Raw genomic sequence first — 20,208 nt, forward strand, 5'->3', positions numbered from 1 at the left:
ACATTTTTGGTTAGAAAGTTCTCTGATCAGTAGTTATCCTGAAAAGAGAGTGTTTATTAAAAAATTAGGCAAATCGTCCATCTGTTATTTGTTCTTGACGTTATATTTTTATCTTCCTTCCGGCTCCTCCTTTTCGTTTCACGTACGCAGCTCTCCCGCGCTTGTCAGAGAGAACGCCGTAATTTGCATGGGTTAGTCGATCACTAGCGGAAAGTGATCCTTCTGCCTCGGCTCACTGTGCTTTGGAGCCCGAAGTGGTGGTGGAAGCTGGTCCGCTGGCAGTGGCCACTGTGAAGAGAGAGTTCTGGATGGAATCAATGGAGGAGGTGGCGGCGTGAAGGCTTGTGATGGGCGTCGGTGCCCCTCCGGCGGCTGCAGAGACCAAGCTGACCGGGCTGCTGGTGAGCAGAGAAAGGTTCTGAGGGTTGAGGAACAAGGGTGCAGTCACAATGTTAGGAGTTCCTCCTGCGTTGGCAAAAACAAAGTTTCCAGACGCATCCAGTGATGTTATTGGAAGAGATCCACCGGATGCCAAAGCTGGTGACGAAAAAAACAAAGTAGTGATTCAGTAAACATCTAATAATAAACAACTCATCAGCGAGCGCCAACAGCTCGCCAGAGACACAGAAAGCACCACCTGCCTGCTAAGGGAAGCAGAGAGCGCTACCGGCCTGCTGAGGGAAGCAGAGAGCGCCACTGGCCCGCTGAGGGAAGCAGAGACCGCCACCGGCCCGCTGAGGGAAGCAGAGACCGCCACCTGCCGCTAAGGGAAGCAGAGACTGCCACCGGCCTGCTGAGGGAAGCAGAGAGCGCCACCGGCCCGCTGAGGGAAGCAGAGACCGCCACCAGCCCACTGAGGGAAGCAGAGACCACCACCTGCCACTAAGGGAAGCAGAGAGCGCCACTGGCCCGCTGAGGGAAGCAGAGACCGCCACCGGCCCGCTGAGGGAAGCAGAGACCGCCACCTGCCGCTAAGGGAAGCAGAGACTGCCACCGGCCTGCTGAGGGAAGCAGCGAGAGTCGCCCGCCCGCTGAGGGACGCAGAGAGCGCCACCCGCCCGCTGAGGGACGCAGAGAGCGCCACCCGCCCGCTGAGGGACGCAGAGAGCGCCACCCGCCCGCTGAGGGACGCAGAGAGCGCCACCCGCCCGCTGAGGGACGCAGAGAGCGCCACCCGCCCGCTGAGGGACGCAGAGAGCGCCACCCGCCCGCTGAGGGACGCAGAGAGCGCCACCCGCCCGCTGAGGGACGCAGAGAGCGCCACCCGCCCGCTGAGGGACGCAGAGAGCGCCACCCGCCCGCTGAGGGACGCAGAGAGCGCCACCCGCCCGCTGAGGGACGCAGAGAGCGCCACCCGCCCGCTGAGGGAAGCAGAGATGCTGTTCACTTGTAAGCAAAGACCAGGAAGCACTGGTGAAGCAGCAGTGGGGAAATAAAACTTTTTAGACTTTTTTTTTTTTTTTTTTTAGATATTGGACCCAATGCACATTTGTATGTATTGAATCATTTTGTCAACATGCGCTAATCTGGGGAAAAAAAAGGAGGAGGTGAGCTGTGACATTCCCTATTGTGAATGGTGGATCCTGTGCTATCTACTGTATATAGAGGTGTTATCAGTCATTGTACAGGAGGAGGAGGGGAGGTGTGTATGTGTATGTATGTGTATGTGTATATATATATATATATATATATATATATATATATATATATATATATATACATACATACACACACACACACACACACAGTACAGAGCAAAAGTTTGGACACCTCATTTAAAGATTTTTCTGTACTTTCATGACTATGAAAATTGTACATTCACACTGAAGGCATCAAAACTATGAATTAACACATGTGGAATTATATACTTAACAAAAAAGTGTGAAACAACTGAAATTATGTCTTATATTCTAGGTTCTTCAAAGTAGCCACCTTTTGCTTTGATGACCGCTTTGCACACTCTTGGCATTCTCTTGATGAGCTTCAAGAGGTAGTCACCGGGAATGGTCTTCCAACAATCTTGAAGGAGTTCCCAGAGATGCTTGGCACTTGTTGGCCCTTTTGCCTTCACTCTGCGGTCCAGCTCACCCCAAACCATCTCGATTGGGTTCAGGTCTGGTGACTGTGGAGACCAGGTCATCTGGTGTAGCACCCCATCACTCTCCTTCTTGGTCATCTGGCCCTTACACAGCCTGGAGGTGTGTTTGGGGTCATTGTCCTGTTGAAAAATAAATGGTGGTCCAACTAAACGCAAACCGGATGGAATAGCATGCCGCTGCAAGATGCTGTGGTAGTCATGCTGGTTCAGTATGTCTTCAATTTTGAATAAATCCCCAGCAGTGTCACCAGTAAAGCACCCCCACACCATCACACCTCCTCCTCCATGCTTCACGGTGGGAACCAGGCAGGTAGAGTCCATCCGTTCATCTTTTCTGCATCTCACAAAGACACGGTGGTTGGAACCAAAGGTCTCAAGTTTGGACTCATCAGACCAAAGCACAGATTTCCACTGGTCTAATGTCCATTCCTTGTGTTCTTTAGCCCAAACAAGTCTCTCCTGCTTGTTGCCTGTCCTTAGCAGTGGTTTCCTGGCAGCTATTTTACCATGAAGGCCTGCTGCACAAAGTCTCCTATTAAAAGTTGTTGTAGAGATGTGTCTGCTGCTAGAACTCTGTGTGGCATTGACCTGGTCTCTAATCTGAGCTGCTGTTAACCTGCGATTTCTGAGGCTGGTGACTCGGATAAACTTATCCTCAGAAGCAGAGGTGACTCTTGGTCTTCCTTTCCTGGGGCGGTCCTCATGTGAGCCAGTTTCTTTGTAGTGCTTGATGGTTTTTGCCACTGCACTTGGGGACACTTTCAAAGTTTTCCCAATTTTTCGGACTGACTGACCTTCATTTCTTAAAGTAATGATGGCCACTCGTTTTTCTTTACTTAGCTGCTTTTTTCTTGCCATAATACAAATTCTAACAGTCTATTCAGTAGGACTATCAGCTGTGTATCCACCAGACTTCTGCACAACACAACAGATGGTCCCAACCCTATTTATAAGGTAAGAAATCCCACTTATTAAACCTGACAGGGCACACCTGTGAAGTGAAAACCATTCCTGGTGACTACCTCTTGAGGCTCATCAAGAGAATACCAAGAGTGTGCAAAGCAGTCATCAAAGCAAAGGGTGGCTACTTTGAAGAACCTAGAATATAAGTCATAATTTCAGTTGTTTCACACTTTTTTGTTAAGTACATAATTCCACATGGGTTAATTCATAGTTTTGATGCCTCCAGTGTGAATGTACAATTTTCATAGTCATGAAAATACAGAAAAATCTTTAAATGAGAAGGTGTGTGCAAACCTTTGGTCTGTACTGTAATATATATATATTCTCAAAATGAAGCTCATAGGAGCGACGCTGCTTGAATTAACACTTGCACTCGTCGCTAGGGACATGCTGCCTGACAACCGGAATTAGAATGTTGGAACTTCCAGGCAGTGTATCCATAGCAACCTATCATGTCTGCAATGGTTTTGTTCTGACAAAGGATATGCAAAGACTGAAAGGTCTTGTTCGGGTGACCTCCCCAATTACTCAGATATGCACTAACAGGACATATAGATACAATAAAGCTCCATTATGATCAGTACACTGGTGCTAATCCCGGGTATTCATGGACGTCCATACAGAAACACATCTTCAGGATGAAAAGATAAGCATTGCCCGACTGACCTTGTATTGTTGCCAGCGTGCTATTACTCAGCAGAGCCGGGCTGATCGCGCTGCCCAGCGTCCCCGGATTGAGACTGAATAAGGCGCCTCTGTGAACAAAAAGACACAAAACCACCACATTATTCATATATAAAGGAGAACAATGCAAAACCCCCGATCCCGGCACAAAGGGAGCGTGTCACGGCATGTAGTGCACGCGTCATAAGTGCGGCAGCGAGCAGATGCCGTATGTTCAGACAGGACGTCGCCCCGGGGTCACACTCACCGAGGCCCATTGTCTGAGCAAAAGTTACATATGGGAGTGAAAGTGGCAGAGAACGGATCCACAGATACAGAGGCCAATGGTATATAGTAAGCGGGTAAAGAAGCAGCGTAATCACTAACGTCATCAAAGGTATATTTGGTGATGTTAAAGGGGAAAACAGAGGAAACCTGAGAGTAAAACAAATGTGAGTTCACTGTGAAGGAAGGAGGAGGTGAGCTGTGCCAATCCACTGTAAATGGTGGATCCTGTGTTATCTACTGTATATAGAGGTGTTATCAGTCATTGTACAGGAGGAGGTGAGCTGTGACATCATCTATTGAGAATGGTGGATCCTGTGTTATCTACTGTATATAGAGGTGTTATCAGTCATTGTACAGGAGGAGGAGGTGAGCTGTGACATCACCTATTGTGAATGGTGGATCCTGTGTTATCTACTGTATATAGAGGTGTTATCAGTCATTGTACAGGAGGAGGAGATGAGCTGTGACATCTCCTATTGTGAATGGTGGATCCTGTGTTATCTACTGTATATGGAGGTGTTATCAGTCATTGTACAGGAGAAGGAGGTGAGCTGTGACATCACCTATTGTGAATGGTGGATCCTGTGTTATCTGTTGTATATAGAGGTGTTATCTGTCATTGTACAGGAGGAGGAGGTGAGCTGTGACATCCCCTATTGTGAATGGTGGATCCTGTGTTATCTACTGTATATAGAGGTGTTATCAGTCATTGTACAGGAGGAGGAGGAGGTGGGCTGTGACATCACCTATTGTGAATGGTGGATCCTGTGTTATCTACTGTATATAGAGGTGTTATCAGTCATTGTACAGGAGGAGGAGGTGAGCTGTGATATCATCTATTGTGAATGGTGGATCCTGTGTTATCTGTTGTATATAGAGGTGTTATCTGTCATTGTACAGGAGGAGGAGGTGAGCTGTGACATCCCCTATTGTGAATGGTGGATCCTGTGTTATCTACTGTATATAGAGGTGTTATCAGTCATTGTACAGGAGGAGGAGGAGGTGAGCTGTGACATCACCTATTGTGATTGGTGGATTGTTGTCATGTATAAGGTATAGAGGGGTAATCCGTCATGGTAATTCTGCCTTGATAAAGACTGCAGAAAAGAGTTCCATACTAAATATGAAAAACATAAAAGCCTGATATACACAATAGGTTCTTTCTTAATGACAGAATCCCTTCAATTTAATAAAAAACAAAACAAAAACTAAACAACTTTCAATAAAAAAAAATTCAATACAATTCTATAAAATAAAAAAACATTGACTATATGTATTGATTTTTTTTCAGTGATTACAAAAAAAAAAAATAATAATGACAGAATACAGTAGTAAGATGAAAACTCAAGGTAGTAGATAATCAGTGGATGACAACATATCCAGAATAAAATATAAGGTGAGAAATATTTATATTATAGAACAACACACACAATCATTGTACACACTACAGGGAGAAGAACGAAGCTATAAAGCACAAGACAAGTAATAACACAACTGACATTATACAGATAAAGATAACACACGCATGTCATATCACAGCCAAAATATAGGAATGTGTATGTATATTGTATATATATTCCTTACCCAGCAGCAAACTGCGAGGATGCCATCAAGCCAGGGTTGAGCCCAGCCGCGGCCGCCATGGCAGCGAGGCTTGCGTTGGCGGGCAGCTGTGCTGCTCCTTGTAGTGCTGTGGCGGCTGCGGTGTGCAGTCCGGACGTCGTCACCACCACTGGGCAAGAACTCAACGCCGAGGTTAATGGGGTGGATGTGGTGTGCGTCGTACCGGTGTCACTTGCGCTGGACGACGCTGTAGCACCAGCAGAAGCGGACGGGGAAGGACTGAGAGACGGGGACGTCAGGACAGAGCAGACGGGGGGAGCAGTAGATATCACGGTGGCCGTGTTTGCGGTGGGGGCTCCGGAGGTGCCTGGAGAGAGAGAGAGAGAGAAAACAATATAAGTATAAGAAATATCAGGTAACACAGAAACCGATGTACACAGTGACTGCACCAGCAGAATAGTGAGTGCAGCTCTGGAGTATAATACAGGATGTAACTCAGGATCAGTAATGTAATGTATGTACACAGTGACTGCACCAGCAGAATAGTGAGTGCAGCTCTGGAGTATAATACAGGATGTAACTCAGGATCAGTAATGTAATGTATGTACACAGTGACTGCACCAGCAGAATAGTGAGTGCAGCTCTGGAGTATAATACAGGAGGTAACTCAGGATCAGTAATGTAATGTATGTACACAGTGACTGTACCAGCAGAATAGTGAGTGCAGCTCTGGAGTATAATACAGGAGGTAACTCAGGATCAGTAATGTAATGTATGTACACAGTGACTGCACCAGCAGAATAGTGAGTGCAGCTCTGGAGTATAATACAGGATGTAACTCAGGATTAGTAATGTATGTACACAGTGACTGCACCAGCAGAATAGTGAGTGCAGCTCTGGGGTATAATACAGGATGTAACTCAGGATCAGTAATGTAATGTATGTACACAGTGACTGCACCAGCAGAATAGTGAGTGCAGCACTGGGGTATAATACAGGATGTAACTCAGGATCAGTAATGTAATGTGTGTACACAGTGACTGCACCAGCAGAATAGTGAGTGCAGCTCTGGGGTATAATACAGGATGTAACTCAGGATCAGTAATGTAATGTATGTATACAGTGACTGCACCAGCAGAATAGTGAGTGCAGCTCTGGGGTATAATACAGGATGTAACTCAGGATCAGTAATGTATGTACACAGTGACTGCACCAGCAGAATAGGGAGTGCATCTCTGGAGTATAATACAGGATGTAACTCAGGATCAGTAATGTAATGTATGTATACAGTGACTGCACCAGCAGAATAGTGAGTGCAGCTCTGGGGTATAATACAGGATGTAACTCAGGATCAGTAATGTAATGTATGTACACAGTGACTGCACCAGCAGAATAGTGAGTGCAGCTCTGGGGTATAATACAGGATGTAACTCAGGATCAGTAATGTAATGTATGTACACAGTGACTGCACCAGCAGAATAGTGAGTGCAGCCCTGGGGTATAATATAGGATGTAACTCAGGATCAGTAGTGTAATGTATGTACACAGTGACTGCACCAGCAGAATAGTGAGTGCAGCTCTGGAGTATAATACAGGAGGTAACTCAGGATCAGTAATGTAATGTATGTGCACAGTGACTGCACCAGCAGAATAGTGAGTGCAGCTCTGGAGTATAATACAGGAGGTAACTCAGGATCAGTAATGTAATGTATGTACACAGTGACTGCTCCAGCAGGATATTGGGTGCAGCTCTGCTCAGCTGCTGCTCATTGTCCTAATTGTGGGTGCGGTCGCTGCTGAACCTGCTGTGTGCTCCTGAGCTCCAGGGAACCACCACCTCTCCGCCCGGGGACCTGCTCTCTCTCTTACCCAGGGAGTGAGTGGGTTTCCTGGGATGAATGAGGGGGCCAAGTCAAAGGCTTCTGCTTCCCGGACCAGGCTGGCGGGGGGCAGAAGGAACCAGCAACCAGCCTGCACATCAGAAGATTCAGGGGTGAGACGCTCCACCAGGAGTCGCAGCAATGTGGCTCCTACTCCCCCCAGGTCTGCAGAGAACCAGAGAAGCCGCAAGGCTTCCATGGAGGAGAAGCCTGCTAGCGTGCAAGATAGCGGTCCTTCCGGAGGAAAGCTGAGTGCTCACGGAGGTGAGGCCGACCTCACTGAGGAGGGTTGGGCGCTGCAGAGACCCCGGGAGTCTGTGTCCACCTATGCCTCCTGGGTCATGAGCCACCTTCGTGAATACGAAGATGCGAGTAAGACACTGAGAAGGCTCCGGGAGGAGCTGCGCTGCACAAGCGCAAAAGCTGCAGGCGCCTCCAGACCCAGGAAGACGCAATTCCAGGTGGAGGTAAAGATCCTGAAGCTTGAAATTAATGACCTGGAGGTAAGAAAAGCATTTATTCGTGAAAAAAGTGGACCATTTAAAGAAAAACTTATAAATGAAGACCGAATCAGAGAAATGGCTGATAACAGAGAGCAAAGGCAGATGGGGCTGCAGCCTGAGAGCCAGGTGAATGATGATGATGATGAGAAGGAGGATGACCAGCAGAAAGCCCCACCTGGCAGCCTGCTTAGTCACTCACAGGCCACGTGCAGCGAGCTCCCTGCTGGACAGGCGACAATGACATCTCGTCGCAGTTCTGCTGGCTCTGGGGAGGACAGTGACAACATCGGCCAGGCAGGGGCACTAATGGCAGAGATCAAGCCTCCTGGAGTCCCCAGTGTGCCTTCAGAACTTCCATCTTGGTGATGATTTACCAGAGGAGGCACCTGGGGGCCAGAAAAAAAAGGCAAAGAAAACCACCAAGCCAAAGCTGCAGGAAGCGGTAAGCTATGTGTATGCCCCCCTCCCTGTACCCCCTGAGTCGGCTGCAGGGTCAGCTCGCTGTATAAGCCCCGTTGCCCAGCCCAGCCCGGGTTCTGCTGTGGATCCGGTGCAAAGGCACGGGGAGATTACAAAGCAATGTAGTGAGGCGCAGAGCTCCGTCTCTGCTTGTAGTAGTGGGGACGTAGCAGCAGGTGCATCAGCCGAGAGGCTGGACAGTGAGGGCGGCCCGGCGGCAGGCGAAAAATCAGGCCACAACACTGTGGTGCGCTCCCCAGTGGGAGGGGGGAGCAGCCCGGTGTCAGGGGCAGCTCCGGTAGCCTCGGTGCCCCTGAACGCTGTTGCCACTGATCACTTAGTTGAGATGCGGCGGCAGTGTGAGGGGGTTACCGGGGCTGGGCGTTCTGGTCCTCCCACTAAAGTCCTGTTCTGTGTTGGCGTCGCTGGTCAACAAGATGCTGATATGAAGGATCAGCGGCGCGCCACAGCGGCGAAAGATCAGCGGCGCCTGGTATCAGCAGTGCCTGGTATCAGCAGTAAAGCAGCAGAAAATATCATCTGATGATGCAGAGGGCACACGTAAGACCAGGGGTGAGGTCGCCTCCAGTTCTGTGGAGGAGACTCAGCCCCTTGTGCCTGATGATGCGGAGGTCAAAATGTCACCCCCTGTTGTCACTGGTCCAGCAGGAGTGAATGTGGTGGTGGGTATGGATGAGGAAAAGTCTTTGTCTAGTGGTGTGGTTGCTGGTTTGGTAGAGGGTGAGGGGGTTATGAAGGTGGGTAATGGTGATGCTGTTGGTGTGGATGTGGTCACTGGTCCGGTTGCCCCCCCGGTGGTGGCAGCACCTGTCAGGAGTTTTGCCGCTGTCACCTCCGGGGGAAATAGGGCATCCTCCTCGTCTCTGGGCTCTGGGGACGGCATGTTGCAACGGCGTCTCCTGGAGGCTCTAAAGAAGGGAGAGAGATCACTAATGGTAGAGGGTCGAGAGGTTGATCTATCCTTCTGGATAGAGAGGCATGGCCTCGGGGCCTTCCGAGAGCAAAGAGGGGGGGGATACAGTGTGGTCCCTCCCAACAGCTGGGCCAGGTAGTGTGCGTAGGAATGTGGTCCGTCTTCGGTGGAGGGGCAGTGATGCGTGTCCTCCAAGGTCTAAAGTTGTGGAGCTCCTGCTGAGGATGGGCTTCAAGGCGATTGACATCTATGCCTTGATACATCCCTATTCCACACCTGAGTTTGATGTCAGCTTTGTTCGGCCGGAGGGGCTTGAGCTCTTCTGGTCGAACTATGAGTTGGCAAAAAATGAGCCTGGCTGGCGAGACTTTACCGTTCAGGTGGTGTCTCGCCAAAACCAAGTCAAGAAAGTGACCGTGATGACTTGTAACGAGTCGCTTTCTTGTTACGACATCATGACGTGGCTTGGCCGGTATGGAGAGGTGGTAGAAATGCCAAAGAAAAACCGTGATGAGTTTGGTATCTGGTCAGGGGCCTGGACGTTTATGGTAAAACTTAAGCGTTCAGGGGGTACGGTTGCCCACATACCATCATCTGCCTTCCTGGGTAGGGATCGTATCCTGGTCTTCTACCAGGGGCAACCGAAGCTCTGTCACAGGTGCGGCGACCCCACACACTTCAGCGCAAACTGCACTGTGCAGAAGTGTGCATTGTGTGGGGATATTTGCCATCTTGCTGCATCTTGTGTGGAGATTAGGTGCCACCTGTGTGGTGAGTTAGGTCACCCATTCAGCCGTTGTCCTCACTCCTTCGCTAACGCAGTCGTGACCCCGGTGGGAGAAAGCCGTGAGGCTGATTCTGCTGGGGAAGGGACTAGCAGGGGTGAGGGAGCTGAGGGGCCAAGGAAGAAAAGCAATAAAAAGATGCCTGCCCAGCTAAGGCGTCTAGACAAGCGCAGACAGGATAGGGAGCTGGGCGAGCCTCGGGCTACTGGGGCGGCTCCTGTCCTGGATGCCAGTCTTGCTGCTGAGGCCCCGAGGGATGATGAGTTGGATGAGGAGGTCAGGAGGATCCACAGGGAGGAAAGTGCCACTGCCTCAGAGTCCTCCCATTATGAAAGTATGGATGAGGATAATAGGCAGTGGCTAGAGAACAAGCGTAAGCTCGGCACCAAAAAGAAGAGAAAGAAGGGAGATAAAAAAATCTTCTCCCGCTCTGACCAAGGTACCTAAGGAAGGAAAAACCGACTCCCCTCTGGTTGGTCTTTCTAACCGGTTCCAAGCCCTTGAAAACATCTCTTCCTCTGAGGAGGAAGCTGAGGGTGAGGTTCTGGCTTCGGCGGGGCTCACAGGGGACGCCGAGTCTCCTTCTTCGGGGAATGTAAGATCCTTGGAGGGAGGGACTGGCCCAGAGTCCGGAGACGAGGACGATAAAAATAAAAAACACATGGGAATGGATACCTCATTGTCATTAAAGAGGGGGAAGGATTCCTCCTCTGAGGCAGAGGATAAGGGTAGTGGGAAAAAGAAAGCCATCTAACTCAATCACCAATGATGGCGGAACCCACTCCGTTGACGCTGGCGTCCATTAATGTCGCCAGCATAAAGTCAAATACAGCTAGATTTGCGGCCTTTGATTTTCTCAGCCGGGTTGAAGCTGAGATTTTCTTTTTGCAAGAGACCAGGCTGCCAAACATGGCAGATGTGTTTAAAGCTAAGAGGGAGTGGAGACTCGGGCCCTCCTATTGGTCTCTTGCGGCCGAGCCGTATAGCGGAGTGGCGGTCCTTTTTACCGCACCGGTGGAATGCCGACGGGTTACTGAGTTAGAAATGGGGAGGTGCCTGATCTTAGATGTCCTCATGAAGGGACAAGAGCTCTGGCTCATCAACATCTATGGTCCCCAATCTAAGTGGGACCGGAAGTGTCTCTTTATGAGGATCAAGCCCTACCTTTTTACAAGTCGGCAGGTTGTCTTTGGAGGGGACTTCAATGCTGTCACGAGGCCCCGAGATAGAGGAGGTTCCAGAGACAAGCTGACTTATGATAGCGTCGCCCTTAATAGTATAGCTAGTGAGGCTCGCCTGGTGGATGTCCACATTCGGCACACCCCAGGCCACGAGGGGTTCACCTATCATAGAGGTAACTGTAGGTCCAGAATAGATAGGTTTTATTTAAAGGAGGAAGCTGTCTCTTCAGCAGTGTCTGTTGTTGAGGTGGAGTTCTCCGACCACTGTTTAATTTTGTTTTCTCTGAATGTTACAGACCCTCCGGGTGGGAAGAGGCTTTTGGAGGCTCAATTCCTCTCTCTTGGAAGAAGCGGAGATAAGACAGTCCTTTGAGGATTTTCTTCAGAGCCAGGTACCCTTACTGGATCTTTGTAGTAGTAAGTCAGAGTGGTGGGAGATGTTCAAGGAAAGGGTGGCGAGATTCTTCCGCCAGCTCTCGAGCCTCAGGAATCTGAGCAGGTACCGCCTGTATCAGGGTCTGAGGAGGAAACTCGAGCATCTTGTCTCAACTGGAGGTAGCCGCGAGGAGATCTCCAGAGTGAAATCTTTGCTTATGAGGTGTCAGTACGATAGACACGCATCTTTGGTTTTTGAGAGGGATTACGGGAAGTACCGCTCGCCCGACCACTTACAGAAACTGCAAGATGTCAGTGAATAGTAAAGTAGTTACAGGACTGGTCGACACTACGGGGTCCCTGAGGCGATCCAGATCAGGGATCCTGGAGGTTGTCAGATCCTTCTACTCGCACCTCTTGGGGAAGAGGGATCTTGATTGGGATGAGATGTCGGCTTTCCTGACTGAAGCCGTCCCCGAACCAGGGGTAGACCCCTCTCTTGACAGTTTGACAGAAATGATCAGGGAAGAGGAAGTTCAGTTGGCGATTGAAGGGCTTGCCCCAAAAAAAAAAAAAAATCGCCTGGTCCAGATGGCTTAACATCTGAATTCTATAAGACCTTTAAGGACGTTTTGGTTCCCCTCTTGACTGAGGTATTCAATGAGTGTCTTTCCTCGGGCACTCTGCCGAAGTCAATGAGGAGGTCTGCTCTGATCATCTTGTCAAAGGGTAAGGACCCATCTTGCATTGAGAATTGGCGTCCCATAGCGCTTCTCAATGCAGACAGGAAGGTTCTGGCAAAGGTGCTGTTTAATCGGCTGGTGAAATTTGCACCCTGACTCCTTTCGGAGGCCCAGCATTGCTCTGTTCCAGGCCGCAGCACATTTAGTGCTGTGCTCTGTGTCCGGGAGGCAGTGGAACAGGGTAGGGCTGGTCACTGGAAGGGGTACATGCTGTCACTGGACCAGGCAAAAGCGTTTGATCGGGTTAATCACGAGTACCTCTGGTCCGTCCTTCTGAGATATGGCCTGCCGGGGGGGTTTGTTGATTGGCTTAAGACCTTGTACAGTGGGGCAGAGAGTTTCCCGCTTGTGAATGGTTGGATTGGCAGCTCTTTTGAGGTTGGGTCCGGTGTTCGCCAGGGTTGTCCCTTGAGCCCGCTGCTGTACGTGTTTGCGATTGACCCTCTTGTTAGGAGGGTGGAGCGTGGACTGTTGGCCGGGATCGGGATGGACCAGGCAGCACCGGAGGCCACTCTGAGGGTGGTGGCTGTTGTGAATTTGGATTCTGGGCTCCCCCGGTGGCTACTGGTGGAATTGAACTGGTGTCTTCATCTTCTCTGTTCACCTGTTCCCATCAAGATGTGGGAGTCGCTATATAACCTTGCTGCTCTGTTAGTTGCTTGCCGGTCAACAATGTTATCAGAAGCCTCTCTGTGCTTGTTCCTGCTCCTAGACAACTACTAGATAAGTTGGACTCTTGTCCATGTTTGTTTTTGCATTTTTGTTCCAGTTCACAGCTGTAGTTTCGTTACTGTGTCTGGAAAGCTCTTGTGAACAGGAATTGCCACTCTGGTGTTATGAGTTAATGCCAGAGTTTTAAAGTAATTTCTGGATGGTGTTTTGATAGGGTTTTCAGCTGACCATGAAAGTGTCCTTTCTGTCTTCTGCTATGTAGTAAGTGGACCTCAAATTTGCTAAACCTATTTTCATACTACGTTTGTTATTTCATCTTAATTCACCGCCAATACATGTGGGGGGCCTCTGTCTCCTTTCGGGGTATTTCTCTAGAGGTGAGCTAGGACTAATATTTTCCTCTGCTAGCATTATTTAGTCCTCCGGCTGGTGCTGGGCATCTAGAATCAACGTAGGCATGCTACCCGGCCACTGCTAGTTGTGCGTTAGGTTTAGTTCATGGTCAGCTCAGTTCCCATCTTCCAAGAGCTAGTTCCTATATATGCTGATGCTATGTTCTCTTGCCATTGAGAACATGACAGTTTGACCGGCCCACTAAAGGGTTAAAATCCTTGGCTGAGAAAGGAGAGAAATAAGAAGTCTGCTGAGATTTTTTTTTTTTTTTTTTTTTTTCTCCTTCTAATCTTTGAATGGCTCTGTGTCCACCTGTTTGTAATGGATCTTCAGAGTGTAACTGCAGGTTTGAATAATCTCGCCACGAAGGTACAAAATTTGCAAGACTTTGTTTGTCATGCACCTGTATCTGAGCCGAGAATTCCTTTGCCGGAATTTTTCTCGGGGAATAGATCTGGGTTTCAGAATTTTCGAAATAATTGCAAATTATTTTTGTCCCTGAAATTTCGCTCTGCCGGAGACCCTGCACAGCAGGTCAGGATTGTGATTTCCTTGCTCCGGGGCGACCCTCAAGACTGGGCTTTTTCATTGACACCAGGGGATCCTGCGTTGCTCAATGTGGATGCGTTTTTTCTGGCCTTGGGGTTGCTTTATGACGAACCTCATTTGGAGCTTCAGGCAGAAAAAACTTTGATGTCCCTATCTCAGGGGCAAGATGAAGCGGAAATTTACTGCCAAAGATTCCGTAAATGGTCTGTGCTTACTCAGTGGAATGAGTGCGCCCTGGCGGCGACTTTCAGAGAGGGTCTCTCTGATGCCATTAAGGATGTTATGGTGGGGTTCCCTGTGCCTGCGGGTCTGAATGAGTCCATGACAATGGCTATTCAGATCGATAGGCGTTTGCGGGAGCGCAAACCAGTGCACCATCTGGCGGTGTCCACTGAGAAGTCGCCAGAGAGTATGCAGTGTGATAGAATTCTGTCCCGAAGCGAGCGGCAGAATTTTAGACGGAAAAATGGGTTGTGTTTCTATTGTGGTGATTCTACTCATGTTATATCAGCATGCTCTAAGCGCACTAAAAAGCTTGATAAATCTGTTTCCATTTGCACCTTACCGTCTAAGTTTATTCTATCTGTGACCCTGATTTGCTCTTTGTCATCTATTACCACGGACGCCTATGTCGACTCTGGCGCCGCTTTGAGTCTTATGGATTGGTCCTTTGCCAAACGTTGTGGGTATGATTTAGAGCCTTTGGAGACTCCTATTCCTCTGAAGGGGATTGACTCCACCCCATTGGCTAATAATAAACCACAATACTGGACACAAGTAACTATGCGTATTAATCCGGATCACCAGGAGATTATTCGCTTTCTGGTGCTGTATAATCTACATGATGATTTGGTGCTAGGATTGCCTTGGCTGCAATCTCACAACCCAGTCCTCGACTGGAGAGCTATGTCTGTGTTGAGCTGGGGATGTAAGGGGGCTCATGGGGATGTACCTGTGGTTTCCATTTCATCATCTATTCCCTCTGAAATTCCTGAGTTCCTGTCTGACTATCGTGACGTCTTTGAAGAATCCAAGCTTGGTTCGTTACCTCCGCACCGAGAGTGCGATTGTGCCATAGATTTAATCCCGGGTAGTAAATACCCAAAGGGTCGTTTGTTTAATCTGTCTGTGCCTGAACATGCTGCTATGCGAGAATATATAAAGGAGTCCTTGGAAAAGGGACATATTCGTCCATCGTCATCTCCCTTAGGAGCCGGTTTTTTCTTTGTGTCAAAAAAAGACGGCTCTTTGAGACCATGTATCGATTATCGGCTTTTGAACAAAATCACTGTTAAATATCAATACCCATTGCCGTTGCTGACTGATTTGTTTGCTCGCATAAAGGGGGCCAAGTGGTTCTCTAAGATTGACCTTCGTGGGGCGTATAATTTGGTGCGAATCAGGCAGGGGGATGAGTGGAAAACCGCATTTAATACGCCCGAGGGCCACTTTGAGTATTTAGTGATGCCTTTTGGTCTTTCAAATGCTCCGTCAGTTTTCCAGTCCTTTATGCATGATATTTTTCGCGATTATTTGGATAAATTTATGATTGTGTATCTGGATGATATTCTGATTTTTTCGGATGACTGGGACTCTCATGTCCAGCAAGTCAGGAGGGTTTTCCAGGTTTTGCAGTCTAATTCTTTGTGTGTGAAGGGTTCTAAGTGTGTTTTTGGGGTACAGAGGATTTCCTTTTTGGGATATATTTTTTCCCCCTCTTCCATTGAAATGGATCCTGTCAAGGTTCAAGCTGTTTGTGATTGGACGCAGCCCTCTTCTCTTAAGAGTCTTCAGAAATTTTTGGGCTTTGCTAACTTTTATCGTCGATTTATTGCTGGTTTTTCGGATATTGCTAAACCATTGACCGATTTGACTAAGAAGGGTGCTGATGTTGCTGATTGGTCCCCTGATGCTGTGGAGGCCTTTCGGGAGCTTAAGCGCCGTTTTTCCTCTGCCCCTGTGTTGCGTCAGCCTGATGTTGCTCTACCTTTTCAGGTTGAGGTCGACGCTTCTGAGATCGGAGCTGGGGCAGTGTTGTCGCAGAAAAGTTCTGACTGCTCCGTGATGAGGCCTTGTGCCTTCTTTTCCCGTAAATTTTCGCCCGCTGAGCGGAATTATGATGTTGGGAATCGGGAGCTTTTGGCCATGAAGTGGGCTTTTGAGGAGTGGCGCCATTGGCTTGAGGGGGCCAGACATCAGGTGGTGGTATTGACTGACCACAAAAATTTGATTTATCTTGAGACCGCCAGGCGCCTGAATCCTAGACAGGCGCGCTGGTCATTATTTTTCTCTCGGTTTAATTTTGTGGTGTCATACCTACCGGGTTCTAAGAATGTTAAGGCGGATGCCCTTTCTAGGAGTTTTGAGCCTGACTCGCCTGGTAACTCTGGGCCCACGGGTATCCTTAAGGATGGAGTGGTATTGTCAGCCGTTTCTCCAGACCTGCGGCGGGCCTTGCAGGAGTTTCAGGCGGATAGACCGGATCGTTGCCCACCTGATAAACTGTTTGTTCCTGATGATTGGACCAGTAGAGTCATCTCTGAGGTTCATTCTTCTGCGTTGGCAGGTCATCCTGGCATTTTTGGTACCAGGGATTTGGTGGCAAGGTCCTTCTGGTGGCCTTCCCTGTCACGAGATGTGCGAGGCTTTGTGCAGTCTTGTGACGTTTGTGCTCGGGCCAAGCCTTGTTGTTCTCGGGCTAGTGGATTATTGTTGCCCTTGCCTATTCCTAAGAGGCCTTGGACGCACATCTCGATGGATTTTATTTCAGATCTGCCTGTTTCTCAGAAGATGTCTGTCATCTGGGTGGTGTGTGACCGTTTCTCTAAGATGGTCCATTTGGTTCCTCTGCCCAAGTTGCCTTCTTCTTCCGAGTTGGTTCCTCTGTTTTTTCAAAATGTTGTTCGTTTGCATGGTATTCCTGAGAATATCATTTCTGACAGAGGGACTCAATTCGTGTCTAGATTTTGGCGGGCATTCTGTGCTAGGATGGGCATAGATTTATCTTTTTCGTCCGCTTTCCATCCTCAGACGAATGGCCAGACCGAGCGGACTAATCAGACCCTGGAGACATATCTGAGGTGTTTTGTGTCTGCTGACCAGGATGATTGGGTTGCTTTTTTGCCATTGGCAGAGTTCGCTCTCAATAATCGGGCCAGCTCTGCCACTTTGGTGTCCCCGTTTTTCTGTAATTCGGGGTTTCATCCTCGATTTTCCTCTGGTCAGGTGGAATCTTCGGATTGTCCTGGAGTGGATGCTGTGGTGGAGAGATTGCATCAGATCTGGGGGCAGGTGGTGGACAATTTGAGGTTGTCCCAGGAGAAGACTCAGCTTTTTGCCAACCGCCACCGTCGTGTTGGTCCTCGGCTTTGTGTTGGGGATTTGGTGTGGTTGTCTTCTCGTTTTGTCCCTATGAGGGTCTCTTCTCCTAAGTTTAAGCCTCGGTTCATCGGCCCGTATAAGATATTGGAGATTCTTAACCCTGTTTCCTTCCGTTTGGACCTCCCTGCATCCTTTTCTATTCATAACGTTTTTCATCGGTCATTATTGCGCAGGTATGAGGTACCGGTTGTGCCTTCCGTTGAGCCTCCTGCTCCGGTGTTGGTTGAGGGTGAGTTGGAGTACGTTGTGGAGAAAATCTTAGACTCTCGTGTTTCCAGACGGAGACTCCAGTATCTGGTCAAGTGGAAGGGATACGGCCAGGAGGATAATTCTTGGGTGAATGCATCTGATGTTCATGCCTCTGATTTGGTTCGTGCCTTTCATAGGGCCCATCCTGATCGCCCTGGTGGTTCTGGTGAGGGTTCGGTGCCCCCTCCTTGAGGGGGGGGTACTGTTGTGAATTTGGATTCTGGGCTCCCCCGGTGGCTACTGGTGGAATTGAACTGGTGTCTTCATCTTCTCTGTTCACCTGTTCCCATCAAGATGTGGGAGTCGCTATATAACCTTGCTGCTCTGTTAGTTGCTTGCCGGTCAACAATGTTATCAGAAGCCTCTCTGTGCTTGTTCCTGCTCCTAGACAACTACTAGATAAGTTGGACTCTTGTCCATGTTTGTTTTTGCATTTTTGTTCCAGTTCACAGCTGTAGTTTCGTTACTGTGTCTGGAAAGCTCTTGTGAACAGGAATTGCCACTCTGGTGTTATGAGTTAATGCCAGAGTTTTAAAGTAATTTCTGGATGGTGTTTTGATAGGGTTTTCAGCTGACCATGAAAGTGTCCTTTCTGTCTTCTGCTATGTAGTAAGTGGACCTCAAATTTGCTAAACCTATTTTCATACTACGTTTGTTATTTCATCTTAATTCACCGCCAATACATGTGGGGGGCCTCTGTCTCCTTTCGGGGTATTTCTCTAGAGGTGAGCTAGGACTAATATTTTCCTCTGCTAGCATTATTTAGTCCTCCGGCTGGTGCTGGGCATCTAGAATCAACGTAGGCATGCTACCCGGCCACTGCTAGTTGTGCGTTAGGTTTAGTTCATGGTCAGCTCAGTTCCCATCTTCCAAGAGCTAGTTCCTATATATGCTGATGCTATGTTCTCTTGCCATTGAGAACATGACAGTTTGACCGGCCCACTAAAGGGTTAAAATCCTTGGCTGAGAAAGGAGAGAAATAAGAAGTCTGCTGAGATTTTTTTTTTTTTTTTTTTTTCTCCTTCTAATCTTTGAATGGCTCTGTGTCCACCTGTTTGTAATGGATCTTCAGAGTGTAACTGCAGGTTTGAATAATCTCGCCACGAAGGTACAAAATTTGCAAGACTTTGTTTGTCATGCACCTGTATCTGAGCCGAGAATTCCTTTGCCGGAATTTTTCTCGGGGAATAGATCTGGGTTTCAGAATTTTCGAAATAATTGCAAATTATTTTTGTCCCTGAAATTTCGCTCTGCCGGAGACCCTGCACAGCAGGTCAGGATTGTGATTTCCTTGCTCCGGGGCGACCCTCAAGACTGGGCTTTTTCATTGACACCAGGGGATCCTGCGTTGCTCAATGTGGATGCGTTTTTTCTGGCCTTGGGGTTGCTTTATGACGAACCTCATTTGGAGCTTCAGGCAGAAAAAACTTTGATGTCCCTATCTCAGGGGCAAGATGAAGCGGAAATTTACTGCCAAAGATTCCGTAAATGGTCTGTGCTTACTCAGTGGAATGAGTGCGCCCTGGCGGCGACTTTCAGAGAGGGTCTCTCTGATGCCATTAAGGATGTTATGGTGGGGTTCCCTGTGCCTGCGGGTCTGAATGAGTCCATGACAATGGCTATTCAGATCGATAGGCGTTTGCGGGAGCGCAAACCAGTGCACCATCTGGCGGTGTCCACTGAGAAGTCGCCAGAGAGTATGCAGTGTGATAGAATTCTGTCCCGAAGCGAGCGGCAGAATTTTAGACGGAAAAATGGGTTGTGTTTCTATTGTGGTGATTCTACTCATGTTATATCAGCATGCTCTAAGCGCACTAAAAAGCTTGATAAATCTGTTTCCATTTGCACCTTACCGTCTAAGTTTATTCTATCTGTGACCCTGATTTGCTCTTTGTCATCTATTACCACGGACGCCTATGTCGACTCTGGCGCCGCTTTGAGTCTTATGGATTGGTCCTTTGCCAAACGTTGTGGGTATGATTTAGAGCCTTTGGAGACTCCTATTCCTCTGAAGGGGATTGACTCCACCCCATTGGCTAATAATAAACCACAATACTGGACACAAGTAACTATGCGTATTAATCCGGATCACCAGGAGATTATTCGCTTTCTGGTGCTGTATAATCTACATGATGATTTGGTGCTAGGATTGCCTTGGCTGCAATCTCACAACCCAGTCCTCGACTGGAGAGCTATGTCTGTGTTGAGCTGGGGATGTAAGGGGGCTCATGGGGATGTACCTGTGGTTTCCATTTCATCATCTATTCCCTCTGAAATTCCTGAGTTCCTGTCTGACTATCGTGACGTCTTTGAAGAATCCAAGCTTGGTTCGTTACCTCCGCACCGAGAGTGCGATTGTGCCATAGATTTAATCCCGGGTAGTAAATACCCAAAGGGTCGTTTGTTTAATCTGTCTGTGCCTGAACATGCTGCTATGCGAGAATATATAAAGGAGTCCTTGGAAAAGGGACATATTCGTCCATCGTCATCTCCCTTAGGAGCCGGTTTTTTCTTTGTGTCAAAAAAAGA

At 48.5% G+C, this 20,208-nt stretch overlaps 1 protein-coding gene across 5 annotated transcripts in view; it reads right to left on the reverse strand.

The window, feature by feature from the left end:
* The window catches only part of POU2F1 (POU class 2 homeobox 1), a 125,325-nt gene continuing 105,117 nt past the window's right edge, over positions 1-20,208 (reverse strand). For all 5 annotated transcript variants that reach the window (XM_077293746.1, XM_077293744.1, XM_077293745.1 and 2 more), the window contains 3 exons: positions 5,597-5,942; positions 3,728-3,816; positions 1-537 (listed from right to left, as the gene is read on the reverse strand). In XM_077293746.1, the coding sequence (XP_077149861.1) occupies positions 233-537; positions 3,728-3,816; positions 5,597-5,942 (740 nt within the window). In that variant the 3' untranslated portion in view covers positions 1-232. The remainder of the gene's footprint in view (positions 538-3,727; positions 3,817-5,596; positions 5,943-20,208) is intronic.

This window comes from Ranitomeya variabilis, chromosome 3 (genome assembly GCF_051348905.1).
Source record: "Ranitomeya variabilis isolate aRanVar5 chromosome 3, aRanVar5.hap1, whole genome shotgun sequence".
Taxonomy (NCBI): domain Eukaryota; kingdom Metazoa; phylum Chordata; class Amphibia; order Anura; family Dendrobatidae; genus Ranitomeya; species Ranitomeya variabilis.